We start from the raw sequence: 18,214 nt of genomic DNA, 5'->3' as shown, positions 1-18,214 counted from the left end.
GGGTATGCCATGTACAGCTGCAGCGTATCACCGATGTGTGGCTGCATGCAAACACCCATCACTCTTGGGCACCTTCCAGCTTCATAAACACACGATCGCCATTCAGGCTAATGAATGAGCCCAAACCTCTCCTCTACCAAGAGTGGCTTAATTTTGTGCCAAAGCAGTACTAAGGGCATGAACAAAAACGCAGGGAAGGACAGTGACAGTTTGCCTAAATGGACTCCAAGAAAGTGTTTTTTTTTTTTTTTTTAATCAATGGAAACGCTGTAGCAGCGGGGCTTTTAATCCTTTTTCGGCCGCTAGCAGGGGTTAGCGGCTAAAAAGTGCTGCAAAAACAACGGTAAAGTGCCGCTAAAAATAGCAGGGCTATACCGCCGACGCCCCCAAACGCCTCAGTGTGAAAGTGCCATAAGGAAGCTTTTCCAACGTCCTACATATAGAAGGGATGAACTCGTTGCATGATGAAATGGGAGCTGAAGGGACACAAAGTGTGGGCCTTTTGAAGGAGGGCTGGTAATACAAGTGTCACGTAGCTGCCAACATGGGACCTGGAAAGTCTGGTCTAACTTTACAGGAGTGGTGCAGACTACAAGGAATCATAAAGCTGGTCTTATTCACAAGAAGTTGTTGGAGCATTCCACAATGAGAATGCCAGTAGAGGGCACTATACTGAACACAGGGGGAAATGCATAAATTAGTATCAGGTATGCCAGGACCTCACTGAGAATCCAGCACCCTAGTAGGAGACACCTAAAGCTGGAACTGATTGATAGGTCTGGAAGTCATGTGCAGTAGCGCTAGGGAGATAATGAACTCCTGAAGAAGGCATCAAGGAAAGGAATTAGCCTGTGGGCTTAAAGGGAAGCTCTCTGACACTGAATGCCAGAGTATCAAGGACCCAGAGAAATGCACAATCCGCTCCCCCCCTCCCCCCAATCTCTGCATCAGGAGCGCACTTTCAACTAGAAATCTTTTTAGAGGGGCTAGCTTACCTCTGAGTTTGAGACCCAAGGGCAAAGCAGTACAGTGGTCAGGGTACAGTATTGCAAAGTCGGGGGAAAGGCTAATCCAGATAAGAGAGGATAAACAGCAATGTGCCAAGAATCTTGATTGAAGGTGATAAAAAAGAAAAACCCCCCAAAAAACTTGCAAAATTTGACTGAAGAAAGGACATCTGTCCAAAGAGACTAGCAAGAAAGTGAAGCCTGCTGGATAGAGGAGGGGTTTAGTGTAGGCTGGCTTACATTTTCCCTGTTTGTTCGTTTTTCATTGCATCTGTAGGTGGCAGTAGAACATATCAAAGTGCAACATTTTAAAACAGAAAAAATAGGATCCTTTTCTTGGAGTACACCACGGGACAGAGACTAAGTCTTTACATAATGGGTAATATGCTCACCAGAGGTGATTGGACACTGACACAACCAATCAGTTCCCCTCCATATAGCCCCTCCCATCCGGGAAGTACCTCAGTTTTGTAGCAAAGCAATAAGGTTTTCCCATAAGAAGGGGGGGGGACCTCTGTGACCCGTGGTGTACTCCAAGAAAAGGATTTTACAGGTAAGCTGTCTAAAAATCCTATTTTCTTTATCATACACCACGGGACACAGAGACTAAGTCTTTACATAATGGGACAGGGGGGGAGACACATATCAAGCAGGCCGCCCGGGACCAAAAGCTCTATACCGCTGCCTGCAGCACACTTCGCCCGAAGGCAGCATCCTCCTGTCCTCTCACGTCCACTTGATAGAATTTAGAAAATGTGTGGACTGAGGACCAAGTTGCAGATCCCATGGGCATAAGGGGGATTTAACTGGCGGATTGATTCGCAGTACCCCCTGAATGAAAGCCTGCACTAGGGAATGAGATGCCAGAGGCCTTTGAAAAAAGACTGATAGAGCCGATATTTGACCCTTAATGGTACTAAGGGCTAATTTCATATCCACTCCTAGCTGGCAAAAGGCAAGAATCCTATTAATGTCATATCTTTGAGGATTCCATTTGTTGGTTTCACACCCTGAAACATATGCTTTCCAGACTCTATAGTAAATAAGTCTGGAGGCTGGCTTTCTGGCATTAATAAGTGTAGAAAGCACTGGACCTGAGATCCCTCTCTTCTTCAGAATGTGGGTTTTAACAGCCACACCATCAAACTTAGCGTTTGTAAGGAAGGATGGAACACTGGTCCTTGCGACAGCAGGTCGTGGCGAATCGAAAGCTTCCAAGGTGTTCCTATCGCCATCTTTATGATAACAAAAGTTCCACTTCCTTAAAAAAACGACGTGCGCTCGCCTGCTATCCTGGTGCAATGGCGACTGCCTGGAAGCCAAGCCAGCCTCCCCCTGCCTCCCGGGGGCTTCTTACCGGCATCTGAGGAGGAGAGCAGCGGTGCCATGTCTTTAGCAGAGCTTTGCAGCGGAGGAAGTGTGCTTGTCCAAGGATCTGACACTGTCTGAATGAGGTGAGACAAACTCAGCTCTTTACTCCCTTCTAGTGGCCCATTTTGAGAAGACACCCCTCAAAATTTTGAAAAAGGTCCTTCTCTTACCTTAATCCCCGCTGCAGGTTTTTCTGCTGAAATATTTTTCAGACAGTACCAATCTTCGCGGGCTTTGTGTGCCAGACCTTCAGGGATACAAGTTTCCTATTTAAAGGAGACTTCCCCCTGGGCCTTGTAAGACTCTGACCAGGACTTTAAGTCTTAATACAAAAAGTGCTGGAGCTCAGAGCCCAGTCCTCCGAAGAGAGACATTACAGGCGACGCCTCTTTGCAGGAGGCCCGGATCCATTCCACTTTTGGCATAGCTTCATAGCCTCTTGGATGGATCCAAAAAAAGTCATAGCTCCTTAGCCCTGAAGGGTCCATTTTAGCAAAGCTTTACTTAGCAGTTCTCCACGCGTCCTACACCTTAGACACTGGCGGAAAAACTGAGGTACTTCCCAGATGGGAAGGGCTATATGGAGGGGAACTGACCCTGATTAGTTGTGCCAGTGTACAATCACCTCTGGTGAGCATATAACCCATTATGTAAAGACTTAGTCTCTGTGTCCTGTGGTGTACGATAAAGAAATATATATACAGTATATTTGCTATACCTTTTGTTTTTATTTAAGGTTGCAAAAACCAGTACGTTAATCGGTAAAAAGTATGATAGTTTGCTTCACTGTGAACTCCAGGTTTTTTATACATATGCTAATTAAGGTTTAAAGGTCTGGCTTTTTTTTGTGTTTGAGGTGGCAGTATAACCTGGCTGTATCTTAATTCCATAGTACCTCATTGGACAAGATTAAAAATGCAATTTAGAGAAGAGCAAGTTGTGCAGAACAAAATGTGGAGATAGGAAAACGTAACAAACTAATTAGTAGTTATGCTGACCGATGAGTTGATTTATATTCAGTTCTGACGCAGACAGTGTTTCTTACCTGTAATTCAAACAGTTCCTGTAGAAAAGAAAAAAATATATATATATAAAAAAATGTAAACTGCAATCTTGTTTTACCAATATTTATAGTTATGTCCAGCTAAAAGCCCATGCAGGGTTTAATGCCTTTTTTTTTTTTTAAAACAAAATCCCATTTGAAATTAAAATACAAACAGACAAGAAAAAAAAAAACACAAGTATTCAGGAGGCTGTCCCCTCTGAAAAGTGATCCACTGAGAGCAGCAAAGACTACCACCAATGTGAAAGGGTTATGTCACCCAGTTGCATATTTGATTGCTTCCACCTAAAGCTGCACCACATTTTATTCAGGGTGGTACAATCCAACCCTCCTCAGGCCAAGCAGTCAGTAAAATGTTACACAATGATCAATAAACTCATAGGGGTTGATTTACTAAAACTGGTACACACAATGTGGTGCAGCTCTGCACAGAAACCTATCAGCTTCCAGGTTTTTTTATTGCCAAAGCTTAAAGGGGTTGTAAAGGTTTGATTATTTTTTTTTTTTAAATAACAAATATGTCATACTTGCCTCCACTGTGCAGTTAGTTTTGCAGAGTGGCCCCGATCATCCTCTTCTGGGGTCCCACGGCGGATCTCGTGGCTCCTCCCCGCAAGGGCTAACCCCCTCTGGGAAGCTCTCTCCCGAGGGGGTTACCTTGCAAGCATGCTCCTGTGTAATACCGTCGGCAGCCATAGCCGCCGAGTGTATGACTCGGCCCCATCCCCTGACACACTGTCACTGGATTTGATTGACAGCCGTGCGAGCCAATAGCTGCGCTGCTATCAATCTATCCAATGAAGAGCCGAGAAGCCCGGGCAACGTTCGCGACACAGGACTTTCCAGGGATCGTGCAAGTAAACGGGGGGCTGGGGGCGCCAATCGACGGATGTTTTTTCACCTTAATGCATTAAGGTGAAAAAAACATGTACCTTTACAACCCCTTTAATTGAGCAAGCTGAAGTTAGAAGCCGATTGGTTACCATGCAGAGATGGACCAGATTCTGAGTGCACCAAGTTTTAGTAAATCTCCCCCATAAATGTATGTCAAGGGAAAGTAAAAGGGCAAGTAATGCAGATGAAGGTATTCAGCCTCAGCATATCAAGGGGTAAAAAAATAATCGCTCAAGACTCATTTCCTAACTTGTATGATAGTTTGGGCACTCTCAAAAACCAACGCAAGCCAATTTGTATTCTTTTACTTTAGAAGAGGAAGGGTTAAAATATGTACAGTATGTCAGATTTGTACTGCAGTCTGTGGCTTTATTTAGGAGACATTTCATTTTGAGACAGGTGAAGCTTTTTTTAGTGGTATTAAAGAACACCATATTTTGCTATACTTAAAAAGTTTGTGGGGGGTGACTTTCATACAAAAGTACTTCCTTTACTTTACTGCACGGTATTTGTCCAAGCATGATGAGTCTTTTCGAAGACTTCATTTAATACCACAGATTTTCCATATCTTGGGGTAAAGGACACAACACGACGGAGTCACAGACCCTGGGTTATATACCACTACCATCAGGTGACTTGGACACTGGCAAAACCACACATACTTCATGGGACTCCAGTTTAGAATCAAGCAATAAGGAGAAACAGTGGAGAGAGGGACCTGTATCCTATACTGTACTCCAAGATATGGAATTTACTGGTATGTCAAAATTCCCCATTATCCTAATTGTGCAGTGCAGAAAAGGAGGAATTCAGAGACCATAGGACATCACTAAGCAATAAACTGAGGTGTGGGCAACAACATAGCAAACAGCAACAAAAAGGTCCACAAAGGTCATTGGACCGGCAAGACTCGGATGACACCTTGAAACACCTGAACATCCACCTGTTAAGTTTTGGAAAATATGAACAAAATTACCAGGTGGTGACCTTGCAAGCCTGCAAAACAGATGCCTAATGCCAACATGTCCATAAAAACTACGGACATTGTAGAATGGGCCCTGATAGAGGGGGGAGGAACCCGTTCCTTGAGGGCGCAAGGCCCTGTTCACATTAAGGCAATTTGGAATCCTCAATTGGTCCCTAAATGTGGGGCTATTTCACACTTTTGTCACAGAGTAAAAAGCATATGTAAAATTGTGCCTGGTTCAGGGCAAAAATGTGGTCCCTGAGCGTCTTTGACACAAGTAACGTACATAGGGCAGCCTATTCGAGTCACGTGTTTCTACTTGTGAATCATGTTTTTTGAAACCGCTAGCAGGAACCCGTGTTCTCACTAAGCGATATGTGAATATGGCCATAGCCCTGCAAATGAACAGCATGAGCCGACTAGCAATGGTGAAAAAGGTAGCAGGATGTCAGTTATTGGGACCTTCGGGGAAGGAAAAAAAAAAAGGAAAAAATATTTTCTGAAGGAAGATGTTGCAGCTAGATAGACCCTAACCAGTCTGACCACAACCAGGCAGTGTAGTGACATACCCTTGGTGTGTTTTCTCACAGGGCATAGGGGAAGGGAGGACAATATCCTCAGATTAAGAAAGAGGGGACAATCTTGGTGGGGAAAGAGGGTCTTGGCACCACCTTGTCCCTATGTAAGGCAAGAAAAGGCTCCTTAAAAGAAAAAGCCCTCAACTCAGAGACAAGCCCGACAGAGGTAATTGCCAGCTTACCTGCGAGATCCCCCAATGGGTTATCCTGAGTCAATTCAAAGGAAGGTTTTTGAAGAACCAAGTACGAAATTCAGTTTCCAAGGAGACAGTCAGAGTGGGGGATTAACATTAGCAACTCCTTGCACACTGGTCTTTACAAGAGAGTGAGAAAGCAAAAATTCATGGAATAGAATAGATAAGACAGAAACCTGTCCCTATAGAGTACTAAGGGCTAGGTGCTGGACCAGACCAGCCTGGAGGAACATCAGGATTTGTGGGGTTTGAGGTGGCCACCCTTGCACCAGCCAAAGGAGGCCCTCTAGGCGTGATGATAGATTTTCTTGCATTGAGCAAAGTGTGAATGAGAGTGTCAGCAATGCCCCTACCTTTTAGGGCATGGGTTTCAACAGCTATTCCATTAAACTCAGCCACTGAGAAGCGACTTGTCCATCAGGATTCCGTGTACTAAGTTCTCATGGGCTAACTTGGAGCAACGAGGATCACCAGAATCCCTTCTTCCTTTATCTTGTTAAGCAAATCAATAGAAAATATTAATTGGAAGCAATGTATACACTTTTGGGAATAGGGGCCAAGGAACCACCAGATCATCCACCAGGAAAGCCAAAAGGATCCCTTGACCTGGCCACAAACCTGTCCCTTTTTTGTTTTTGTTTTTTTAACCTGGAGCCCATGATGTCCACATGCTGTCCCCCCTATTTCTGACAAAGCATCAGAAAAATCGCAGGATAATGGGACCACTCTTCCTGGAGTCCAGCCGTTGGCGACTCAGGAAGGCTGTTTGCCAAATGTTTCACTTCCAGCATGTAGAACAGCACAATATGATTCTCTGCATTCTAGAATGTTAATAGAGAGCATTTACTGCTATGGGGACCAGGTTCCTTGAACAGACATGAAATTGTAGACCCTGTCCCAGCCCATCAGGCTTGCACATGTCGTTATCTTCCAGGGAAGGAAAGAACTATTTTCCAAATTCTAGGGCTGAGTTGGAAACGCACCGTGTCAGAGGAATTTTAACCTGGCTGGACAACGGTAGCGGGAAATCCAGAGAAAGGAATCTGCTTATCCCACATTGTGAGAATGTTGAGCTGCAAAGGTCTTAAGTGGAAATGGGCAAAGGGAAAGGCCCTGAAGGAAGCCATCATGAAGCCCAAATCCCTCATGCAGAAGCAAATCAATGGAAGCCTGGTTGACCTGAGAATCCAACAGCTGGACCTCAGTGAAGCAAGCCTTTTCCGAGAAAGGAAAACTTTGGCCTGGGGCATGTCCAAGATCAGCTTTAAATACTCCAGATGATGTGAATGCTGGAGAGCTGACTTCTTGAAGTTGATCTGGCAATCAAAAGTTTAATTTAACTGGATGGATGTTGGGAGACAGGATCATGGTTCAGGAATTTTTCAGTAGAAGATTGTTTAGGTACCCCATGACATGTATGCCCTGAGATTGTAGGACCAGAAAAGGAGCAAGCAATCTTGTGAATCTCTTGGTGCAAAGGACAGCCCAGATGGCATAGTGACAAACTATTGGTAAATTATTGGTCTCCCAAAAGCAAAAAAACAGAGAAAGCATTACTGCACAGGAAGTGGGAATGTGAAGATGGGTGACTTGGATGTCCACTGATGCCAGAAACTCTCCTAAACTAATGCCGCGTACACACGGTCGTTTTTTGGCATGAAAAAAAAAACACTACATTTTTCAGCATGTCCAAAAAACAAAGTTTTTCCAACTTCATCATTAAAAACGATGTTGCCCACACACCATCGTTTAAAAAAAATGATGAACAAAACGCGATGACGTACAACACGTACGACGGCACTCTGAAGGGGAAGTTCTATTCGCCTTTGGGCTGCTTTTAGCCAATTCCTTGTTAGTAAAAGACGATTCGCGCTTTGTCTGTTACAGCGTGATGAATGTGCTTACTCCATTATGAATGGTAGTTTTACCTGAACGAGCGCTCCCATCTCGTAACTCGCTTCTGGGCATGCGCGGGTTTAAAACGTCGTTTTAGCCCACACACGATCATTTTTTACAACCCAAAAAACACCATTTTAAAAAAACGACATTAAAAAATGCAGCATGTTCGAATTTTTTTTTGTCGAAGCCGAAAAGCCGAAAAACGACGTGAAGCCCACGCACAATGATTTTAAATGACGTTTTTAAAAACATATTTTTTCATGCCGAAAAATGACCGTGTGTACGCGGCATAAGAAGCATGGTCAGATCTTGCAGACTCCATGTATAATTTGCAGACATGTAGATATCGGTTTAGGGATTTCAGGTCTAAACTGGACCGAACGCCTGCATTTGCTTTTTGGACTGCGAATAGATTTGAGTAAAACCCACTGAACCTTTCCTCAGCGGGAATTGGTATTACCACTCCTTGTACCTGATGTTGAAACAGGGCAGCCCACAAATTTGCATATTTTTTAGGTAAATCTTGCAGATTTGAGACTAGGAATAGAAGAGGGAACAGGGATAGAAATGTTATTGTGTAGTCCCTGTTAATGACAAATTGGACCCAGAGATCTGATCCAGCCAAGTGCAAATGCCAACAGGCTGTCCTCCACGCTGGGGATTGAGGGTTCCCCTTCATTAAGAGAAGGGCTTCTATGTAGGCTTAGAAGGGTTTTGGGATTCAAGGTTTGTAATAAAAAGCATGGCCTTACCTAGAGCAAAAGGACCCGTTTTCTGTGGGGTAAAAATTCCCAGTAACCTGCTTGGTAAATGTATTTGTTAAGAGAATCACCAAACAGGTGTTCACCATTGAAGGGTATGCGGAAAAGACACCTTTCGCAAGCTGGCTTTGCAGATCAAGCCTTTAACCACTTACCGACCAGGCCATAGCCGAATAACTCTGGGAGGACATACTATGTCCTCCTCCCAAAATCACGCTCCGGCGTGGCATTTTTATTAATATTTTTTTTTTTTACTAGTAATGGCGGTGATCATCGATTTTTATCGTGACTACGACATTTTAGTGGACACATCGGACACTTTTGACGCTATTTTGGGACCATTCACATTTATACAGCGATCAGTGCTGTAAAAATGCACTGATTACTGTATAAATGTGACTGGCAATGAAGGGGTTAACCACTAGGGGGCTAGGAAGGGGTTAAGCATGTCCTAGGGAGTGATTCTAACTGTTAGGGGGCATGGCTACGAGTGACACGTCACTGATCACTGCTCTCAATGAGGGGGAAAACGATCAGTGTCACTAGGCAGAATGGGGAGAAGCCTTGTTTACACTGGCCTGTCGCCATTCTGCAGCTCTGTGACCCGATCGCGGGACACTGGCGGACATCAAGTCCACAGGTCCCACGGTCATGGAGTCCGCAGCAGGGCCTTGCGCGCACAACAGGAAATTCAAAGTGATGTAAATATACATCACTTTGCCCAGCCATGCCATTCTGCCAACGTATATCGGCGTGAGCCGGTCGTTAACCGGTTAAGCTTGTGTATTATAGGGGTATTTTTATCCAAAAATTATCATTTCGGCCGGAACACTGCTTTAAAGAGGTCTCTTAAGCACTTAAGGACCCATTCACGCCGATATACGTTGGCAGAATGGCACGGCTGGGCACAATCACGTACCTGTACATGTCTCTTTAAGCCCAGCCGTGGGGTACCGGTCCGAAGCGCCGTGACAACGCCCGCGGAACCCAATCGCCGCCGGTGTCCCGCGATCGGTCACCGGAGCTGAAGAACGGGGAGAGGTGTGTGTAAACACACCTTCCCCGTTCTTCATTGTGGCAGTGTCAGTGATCGTCTGTTCCCTGATATAGGGAAAGAAGATCACTGACGTCACATGTCCAGCCCCACCCCCCTACAGTTAGAAACACATATGAGGTCACACTTAAACCCTACAGTGCCCTCTAGTGGTTAACAGTGCATTTTTATAGCACTTTTTGCTGTGAAAATGACAATGTGTCAAAATTGTCCGATGTGTCCGCCATAATGTCGAAGTCAGAAAAAAAAAAAAAAAAAACGCTGATCACCGCCATTAGTAGTAAAAAAAAAAAATTTTTTTATAAAAATGCAATAAAATTATCCCCTATTTTGTAAACGCTATAAATTTTGCGCAAACCAATCGATAAAAAAAAAAATCGAAATAAGCGTTTATCGATTGGTTTGCGCAAAATTTATAGCGTTTTTTTTCTTTACTACTAATGGCGGCAATTAACAAAAACAGGTAGAAGAAAACTGATCGGCCTAAACTGAGGGGGGAAAATTTTTTTTTTTTTATATATATTTTTGGGGGATATTTATTATAGCAAAAAGTAAAAAATATTGCCTTTTTCTCAAAATTGTCGCTCTATTATTGTGTATAGCGCAACAAATAAAAAACCGCAGAGGTGACCAAATACCACCAAAAGAAAGCTCTATTTGTGGGGAAAAAAGGACCCATATTTTGTTTGGGAGCCACGTCGCACGACCGCACAATTGTCAGTTAAAGCGACGCAGTGCCAAATCGCAAAAAGGGGCAAGGTCCTTAACTTGCATAATGGTCCGGGTCTTAAGTGGTTAATAAAAAGTGCCCAGGGTTGAAGAACAGAATTCATAATACATTTTATGGATTCTTAAACTCTCTTATGAGCCTGTGGTGCATAACAGCTTATGTTTTAAAAATCTATATCGTGGCATGTAATCTTTAATGTGTGAAATCTGCTGCCCATCTATACAGATAGAATAGTCCTTCAATGAGCATTATATCAACAACACATACTAGCCCTTTAATTATCTTGTCAATAGGCTAAAGGCTGTATCCTGTTGCCGCTCACAACAAAAAAGACTGAAGGTCAGAATAATGAAAAAAAAAAGAAAATTAAAAAGCACATAACTATTTTTAGGAGTACACATACCATTTCCTCACTGTCTGCAGGTTTAAGCTCTGTGCCCGGTTGTTTAGGAGGTTTAACAACTGTTGGCATTATCTTGTTATGTAGTGCAGTCTCCTCCTCAGTGGCTTCTTCCAGGATCTAGAAGGCAATAGAATCATTCTGTTAAATAGTATTAGCCATGCCTTTACTCAAAATTATAGTTGAACCATTTTAAACATAACAAAGCTCCTGCGAGTCCTATAACCTGCAGGCCAAGTTTAAAAATGATCTATATCTCGCCACTGCTGACTCTCTTACCTCGCATTACTACCTAGTGAGTTGCTAACCTGGTACTATGCAGCCAGCTATGAATAAGCACTTTTGAATGTGTGAAAACGCATAAGCTCCTGTATTCCGCTGTTTGCTGTGGCTTGTATTTTTTAGATTACCTCTTTTTTAATAAAAGCATTGATTTTGAGCGTGGCTGTCCAGAATTTTCTCTTCATCCAATTGCCTAAGCTTAGCCTGCACCTGCTGTTCCCATTTGGAGGAGAGCTACATATCCAAACACCCTTCCTAGAGCGGCATCCCTCCTCCCTATGCAGCCAGCAGAGTTATAACTTCCAAACCAGGAACGCCTATGGAAGAGTGCGACAGAGAGCACCTAAATATCCTTCACAATAGACCTAAATCTAAATACACACATGCCACAGGTATACTATATATTTTTTGCATTAACGTTGCCATTCACATGTAAATCGCATGGGCATTGTTATGTAAATTAGGCCGGCTGCCACAATTAATATGCAAATCACGCCCCATCCTCTGCATGCCGCCCACCTAGAGGATGTAAAGAAAAATGTCTAGCAAAAAATATGGATTTTAACTTGTAAACGCCAAATGTCAGAAATAGGCTTAGGCATGAAAGAAGTAGTCCAGAGCAAAAATCGTTTTTGTCACTTTAACTGAAACTACTTCTGGACAACAAAGCCTGTTTTCTTTAAAGCCTGTGATCAAAGGTTTAAAGACCTTTCAAACAGACTTTACCATCAACAGCTCACAATTGTTGTCAAATATTCCAAGACCTCTCAAGGGGTTATCAGAACTTTCATAAAACTACCCAGTCCTGATTTTCTGTATAACCTAACATTATACAAACAGCTAAAACGTGTGTGTCAGGAAAAGGTTGGATTTAATTTCATCTCCCTGTTCTGTGGGTAAATATGTTGTTGTAAGGCCTGTTTACATTAGGGATGGTAAAGACTGCTCCAGGCAGCCCCAATGTGAAACGTCTTGTCAAGGAGACCACTCTGTGCCGGATTAAACTAGGCAGTTGAAACCTTGGGCCCCCTCGCAGGTTTCTGAAGGCTTCTCATGAGCACACTGAAGTGGGATAACATTGAAGTAGTGTGCACGTTGGCCGCTAGATGGAGATGACCATCACTTCTCTACATTACACATGAGCTTTAAGAGAATCTGCAATGTGAACATAATGTCTATAGTTTATGTACTTAAGGTTATATTTGGGTATATTACATAAATACAGCATTTTCTGTATAGAGTCTTTGATGCATCGTTTTCAGTTTATTAGTTTTTCTATCTTTTGTAAACTATTTAAAAAAGCTTTTGTAATTTATTTATTTTTTTTAAAATCCAAATCAATATTTTCATCCGTTGTTGTGGGGACCTTAAAGGGCATGGGGCACATAGGGCGGTGCCTACTCTGCCTATTTTAAAATCCATAACTTAGGCCAGTTCACGCCAACCCATCATGGTAATGTGCGCTGGAATGAACACTGCGGCCAACAGAACTTAAAGTGGATGTAAACCCGATTTTTTTTTTATGTCACAATGTACAGTACAAGATTTCCTATCCTCTGTGTCCAGTCTTGTCACACAGAGTTAATCCAGCTCTGAACAATCCTCTTATTGTTCAGTGAAATAAAACGGACTTACAGAGAAAACCTAAGTCCGTTCCGCCCCCTTGCTGTGAGTGACAGGTTATTTACATATCTCATGCACTAGCCTGGAGACGGGTATAATTTTTCAATTCCCACCCCCACTTCTTTTCTGAAGTCATGTGGTTACCTTTCTGGATTTTGATTAGATGTTAGTGATCCTAGCGGAATTTAGTGTAAGGAATACATAGGAAAAAGTGCATGTTGACAAGGGGAGTGTAGAGGAGGGCGGGGAGTCTACTAACATCAAGACTCCACCCACCGAGCTCCAGACAACAGATCCACCCACAGAATCTGCCGTTTTTCAGTTCTTATAACAGACAGAGGGAAGACATTTGACAGGTAAGGATACATGCAGGAGCCATCTATAGCCTTATAGATCAGCACTATGGCAGTAGTTTAGAAAGGATGAGAGTGGGTTTACATCCACTTTAAAGAAATGTCACTCTGTGACATTTAAGTAAATTGTGCTTTTAACCACTTTAGCCCCGGGCCTGTTTTTCAGAGTCGGTGTTTACGAGACAAAACCATTTTTTTTTGCTAGAAAATTACTTAAAACCCCCAAACATTATATATATTTTTTTCTAACAACCTAGAGAATAAAATGGCAGTCATTGCAATACTTTTTGTCACACCGTATTTGCGCAGCGGTCTTACAAGCGCACTTTTTATGGAAAAAATTCACTTTTTTAAATTAAAAAATAAGACAATAAATTTGGCCCAATTTTTTTATATATTGTGAAAGATAATGTTATGCCGAGTAAAATGATACCCAACATGTCACGCTTAAAAATTGCGCCCGCTCGTGGCATGGCGTCAAACTTTTACCCTTAAAAATCTTGATAGGCGACGTTTAAAAAATTCTACAGGTTGCATTTTTTGAGTTACAGAGTAGGCCTAAGGCTAAAATTATTGCTCTCGCTCTAACGATCGCGGATACCTCACTTGTGTGGTATGAATACCGTTTTCATATGCGGGCGCTACTCGCGTATACGTTCGCTTCTACGCGCGAGCTCGTCGGGGCGCTTTAAAAACTTTTTTTTTTGGTTTTCGGATTTATTTTTATTTATTTTACAATTTTTAACACTGAAAAAAAAAATTATCACTTTTATTCCTATTACAAGGAATGTAAACATCCCTTGTAATAGAAAAAAGCATGACAGGTCCTCTTAAATATGACATCTGGGGTCAAAAAGACCTCAGATCTCATATATAGGCTTAAATGCAAAAAAAAAAAAAAAAAAAATTTGGAAATGTCATTTTTTCAAATGACAAAAAAAAAATGTTTCTTTAAGAGGCTGGGCGGGACTGACGTTTTGACGTCACTTCTGCCCAGCAGAGCTATGGGGATGGGCGAAGGAGATTTTTCCTTCAGTCTCGTCCCCGCTCAGCTAGCGAACGGTCGCGATCCCCTCTCCCGCCACCGATAACGGCGATCTCGCGGCGAATCCGCCGCGGAGACCGCCATTATCGTTTACACGGCCGCCCACAGAAGAGATGAATATCTCGATTGTGGCAGCAGCTGCTGCCGTTACCGAGATATTCATCTTTAAAGTAAGGACGTATAACGACGGTGGGCAGTTGGCAAGTAGTTAAAATGAAAAAAAAAAAGTAAACCGTGTGATGCATCTGGATTATCCTACCGCACACCAATGGCACCGTCCCAAAGCCATTATTGTACAAGCAAAAATACACCTTCAGGAGTCTGCCTGCTCAGTAGACAAAGACACTGCCCACTCTCCTCTATGGGTGCACAGATGTAAAAGGACTGCTTGTCCATTTACACCAGATTTCCATCCGATTTAATCAACGGTTCCCCATCTTATTTTAGCAGATCGGATTGTCAGTGGATGCAAACAAACCTATGCCCGTTTACATCCGCTGCTCCATAGAGGATAGTGGAATGTCTGATCGGGTCCTAAAAAACTGACAGGCAGACCCAATCAGTCCACCGTTTGAAAGGGATTTTAGTGAAGAAAGGGTATGTTGCATTTTAAAGCTTTTTTTAACCTCCTATATGAAAATGCTAATTAAACAAAGCGTGATAATGATTGCTAGAGGTAAGGTTTTCCATATGTAACGGGGAGGGCCCGTGGGACCCAGAAGCTCTTAGAAAGCATAAGCCAGAAAATAATGGACAGTCAGAATATATCTCGGACTACCTGAGATGGGACTATTATGTAATTATTATCCACAATATATTCCAGGATATCTGTGGAGAACTGGTTGCGGTTTGTTGATTCTGAACTCAACAGGTTAATTGAAAGAGTGACTCATTCATAATGTGGGGACACATACTGTTGTTAGGTGTTAATGTCATCAACTCCAGCCCACCTGTCTGTTTGGTGTGATGTAAATGAATCTAGGATGGGTTATGAAGGTCTTTCATTGTGGCTTGTGCTAATTGACCCTGTATTGTGTGTTGGCTGTAGTGTATTATAAAGCTTGCTGTGATTGCATTATATTGTCTATTGTGGTAATTAAGTCTGCTACTGTGATAAATGTGTGTTGTGAGTTAACAGACAGCCTAAATGGTCAGGTGTCTGAATTATCAGCTGTAGTCAATTAGCTCATGTAAATTACGTCAGAGCCGGAGACAGAATTGCTACTAAAAGATGTGTATTGAGGCTCGTTAGGAACCATTGTATGATGTGGGTGGAGTTGGGTCATTGTTCATTTGGTTACTGCAGTATTCTTTTTGTGTATACAAGAGCCTGCTTCTCAATAAAGATTGTCATTTCTGTTGAACCTCAAACAGAGCTGTGTCTCGTTAATGGGGGAATTCGTATGGGTCGTGTTTGCCGGATTGTGGGGTGTCGATAGCTGCCTTGGGTTCGGGAATGGAATATCCTAAACGGCTTTAATCCCTGTCCCATTTGGGATTCGGTTACACCATAGTATTTAGGTACAAGGCCTTTTGGATGATGGCTGGATTTCACAAATAAGTTCTACAAAAAAGAGGAAATATGAGGAACAGCAAATTTCTTGAGGACTATATTACCCACTGAACAGCTCAGGGCAACACACTGTGTGTAAAAGTATAGACAATCAACATGAAACTAAGCATGGGTAGTTAGCAAGAAGAAAGACAAGACCACTCACCCATCCTATGGCTTCAAACATTTTTAAGTCTAGAGGATCACCTGAAATCACTCCATCAATCTTTGTGAGTGAATGGCAGGTTGCCATACAGGCAACAAAATGAGACGTGACCAAACCCTCACTGCAAGCTTTTTCTTCTGACAGAAGGAACCTGAAATTATTACAGAAAACGTAATTAGAAAAAATTACAATATTGTAACAAAGAATTACAGTTACATTATGTAACTAAGTGCATGTGTTTATAAACAAAGGAGTGACTAAATAGAGGGCTAATTAAACACTAGAGCAAGTTTAAAAAAATCCTCTATCATGAAGAATGCCTGAACCTGCCCCACTTTCCTGGATGAAGTAGCTCCAAACACAAAAGCAACTTTGACACTGCCGTGACGTCAAAGTCGTGTAATTTTGCCGCTATTTCAGGGAATGCCTGCGTAAACTTGAGGTCTATGCATCAACTCGCATCAAAATCGGACCAAAGTAGTACAGGGACTACTTTGAAGTCAGTGAGACTTGACGTCGCACAGATATGAATGGTCATCATTGGGAATCATGGGGTGCGACTTGTCATGTGACTTTGATGTCCAAAGTCACACAAGTGTGAAAGGGGTCTTAACTGGAATTAGACATATGTCATATGAGTGCTGCTACTGCCATCCTTCTGAAAGTTAGTCATCCCGATTATCCTTTGGCTTAAATGCTTGGAGTCACTGACCCAGAACAAGCTTGCATTTCACTGGATGAATGATCTTATTCACGGTTATAAAGAACACTGAAAACAAGACAAGCTCCCCAGTAAGAAAGCAGAGATATGGTTTGCAGAACAAGGCTATACCCCAAGGAGGCATCATCATCTTCCTGAATTATGCACAAGGCTTTCAAAATTCATATGCTAGTATTGTTTACCTCTTGTCCAGAAACACACTAAGGGCAGAAACCTGAACTATTAATGCAGTGTTATTGCATGAAAATTCAAGGAGGTCCAATCAGTAAAATGTTCTTCCAGCAGAGATCTAAATCTCATGTTTGTGCAATGACCAAGAGCCATCACATCACAAACCCCTCTCCTCCTATATCACTATCCATTTCTTACTTCAGTGCCCCCAGTCCCCCCCCCCCCCGCATATCCCAATCCCCCTTCATATTAAGACCCCCCTCTGTCCCTGAAGCACCAGCCTCTAAGTGGAGCAGTGGCTCAGGCCAGATCCAGACTACAACTCTATTTTGTGATGCCTGCACTAGTGTATTGGGCATAACTTTATTTTACGTTCATTTGGCGTGTAGGATTTAAATATATGGTATACATCCAGGACAGCAAGTGGTTATACCAGGCTCATGCAGCCATAATCCTGGTACCATCTTTTAAAGTGATTGTAAACCCTAACCTGGTAAAACAACCCACTCAGTTTATCCACTTCCCGTCCACCCAACGTCACATGACGTTGTCTGCTATGGTTCCCTGTCCCATAAGAACAATCACAGCGGCTATTCAGCTGCTTGATTGTTCTTATAGGCGGCAGAAGGGGACGCCTTGCTCGTTCCTGCCATCGCCAAACCGGAGAAAGAACCGACCAGCGATGGATGTTGACAAGGAATACCCAGCAGGCCAGATGGTCCCCGGAGTCTCTATGATCGTTCAGAGGCCAGGCGCAATGTGATATCACACCCGACCTCTTCATTTGAAAAGAATGCCGCCCCCTTTAGCTGGGAAGCCATTTATTTTTTTATTTTTATTTCAGGCTTCCCAACCTAGAGGCGAGATCTGGGGACTTATTGACCCCAGATCTCACTGTAAAGAAAACCTGTCACACACTATTCCTATTACAAGGGATGTTTACATACACTACAGTTTTGTTTTAATGCACAAAACTTTTTTTTCCCCCAAAAAAAACGCGTTTGAAAAATAGCTGAGCAAATACCGCCATTTTATTCTCTAGGGTCTCTACTAAAAAAAAAACACATAATGTTTGGGGGTTTTGTATAGTTTAAAAAAAAAAAAAAAAAAAAAAAAGATGATTTTTAAATGTAGGAAGAAATGTCAGAATTGACCTGGTAGGCAAGTGGTTAATGTAGAAATGAAAGGCAAAGCATTTAACAGATTATAATGTTTTTTTTTTTTAATCACATTTTTTCCCCCTTTATATGTGTGTATATTTCCTACAGCTTACCTGTAAGAGTCATTTCACACTGGGGTGGTAGCGGTAAAGCTCCGTTAGCTTTAGCAGTGCTTTGCCGCTGTTATGGCGGCCCTTTGGCGAGCTTTCAACCCCCTAGAAGG

At 42.6% G+C, this 18,214-nt stretch overlaps 1 protein-coding gene across 3 annotated transcripts in view; it reads right to left on the bottom strand.

Moving 5' to 3' along the window:
- The window catches only part of ATP13A3 (ATPase 13A3), a 156,796-nt gene that overhangs the window by 45,510 nt on the left and 93,072 nt on the right, over nucleotides 1-18,214 (bottom strand). For all 3 annotated transcript variants that reach the window (XM_040349508.1, XM_040349511.1, XM_040349509.1), the window contains exons 15-17: nucleotides 15,940-16,090; nucleotides 10,922-11,038; nucleotides 3,424-3,441 (exon numbers count right to left, since the gene is read on the bottom strand). In XM_040349508.1, coding sequence (XP_040205442.1) covers nucleotides 3,424-3,441; nucleotides 10,922-11,038; nucleotides 15,940-16,090 — 286 coding nt within the window. The remainder of the gene's footprint in view (nucleotides 1-3,423; nucleotides 3,442-10,921; nucleotides 11,039-15,939; nucleotides 16,091-18,214) is intronic.

The sequence above is a fragment of the Rana temporaria genome, chromosome 4 (genome assembly GCF_905171775.1).
Source record: "Rana temporaria chromosome 4, aRanTem1.1, whole genome shotgun sequence".
NCBI lineage: Eukaryota > Metazoa > Chordata > Amphibia > Anura > Ranidae > Rana > Rana temporaria.
Note: the sequence above shows the minus strand (reverse complement) of the source record. Positions and strands in the feature narration are given on the sequence as shown.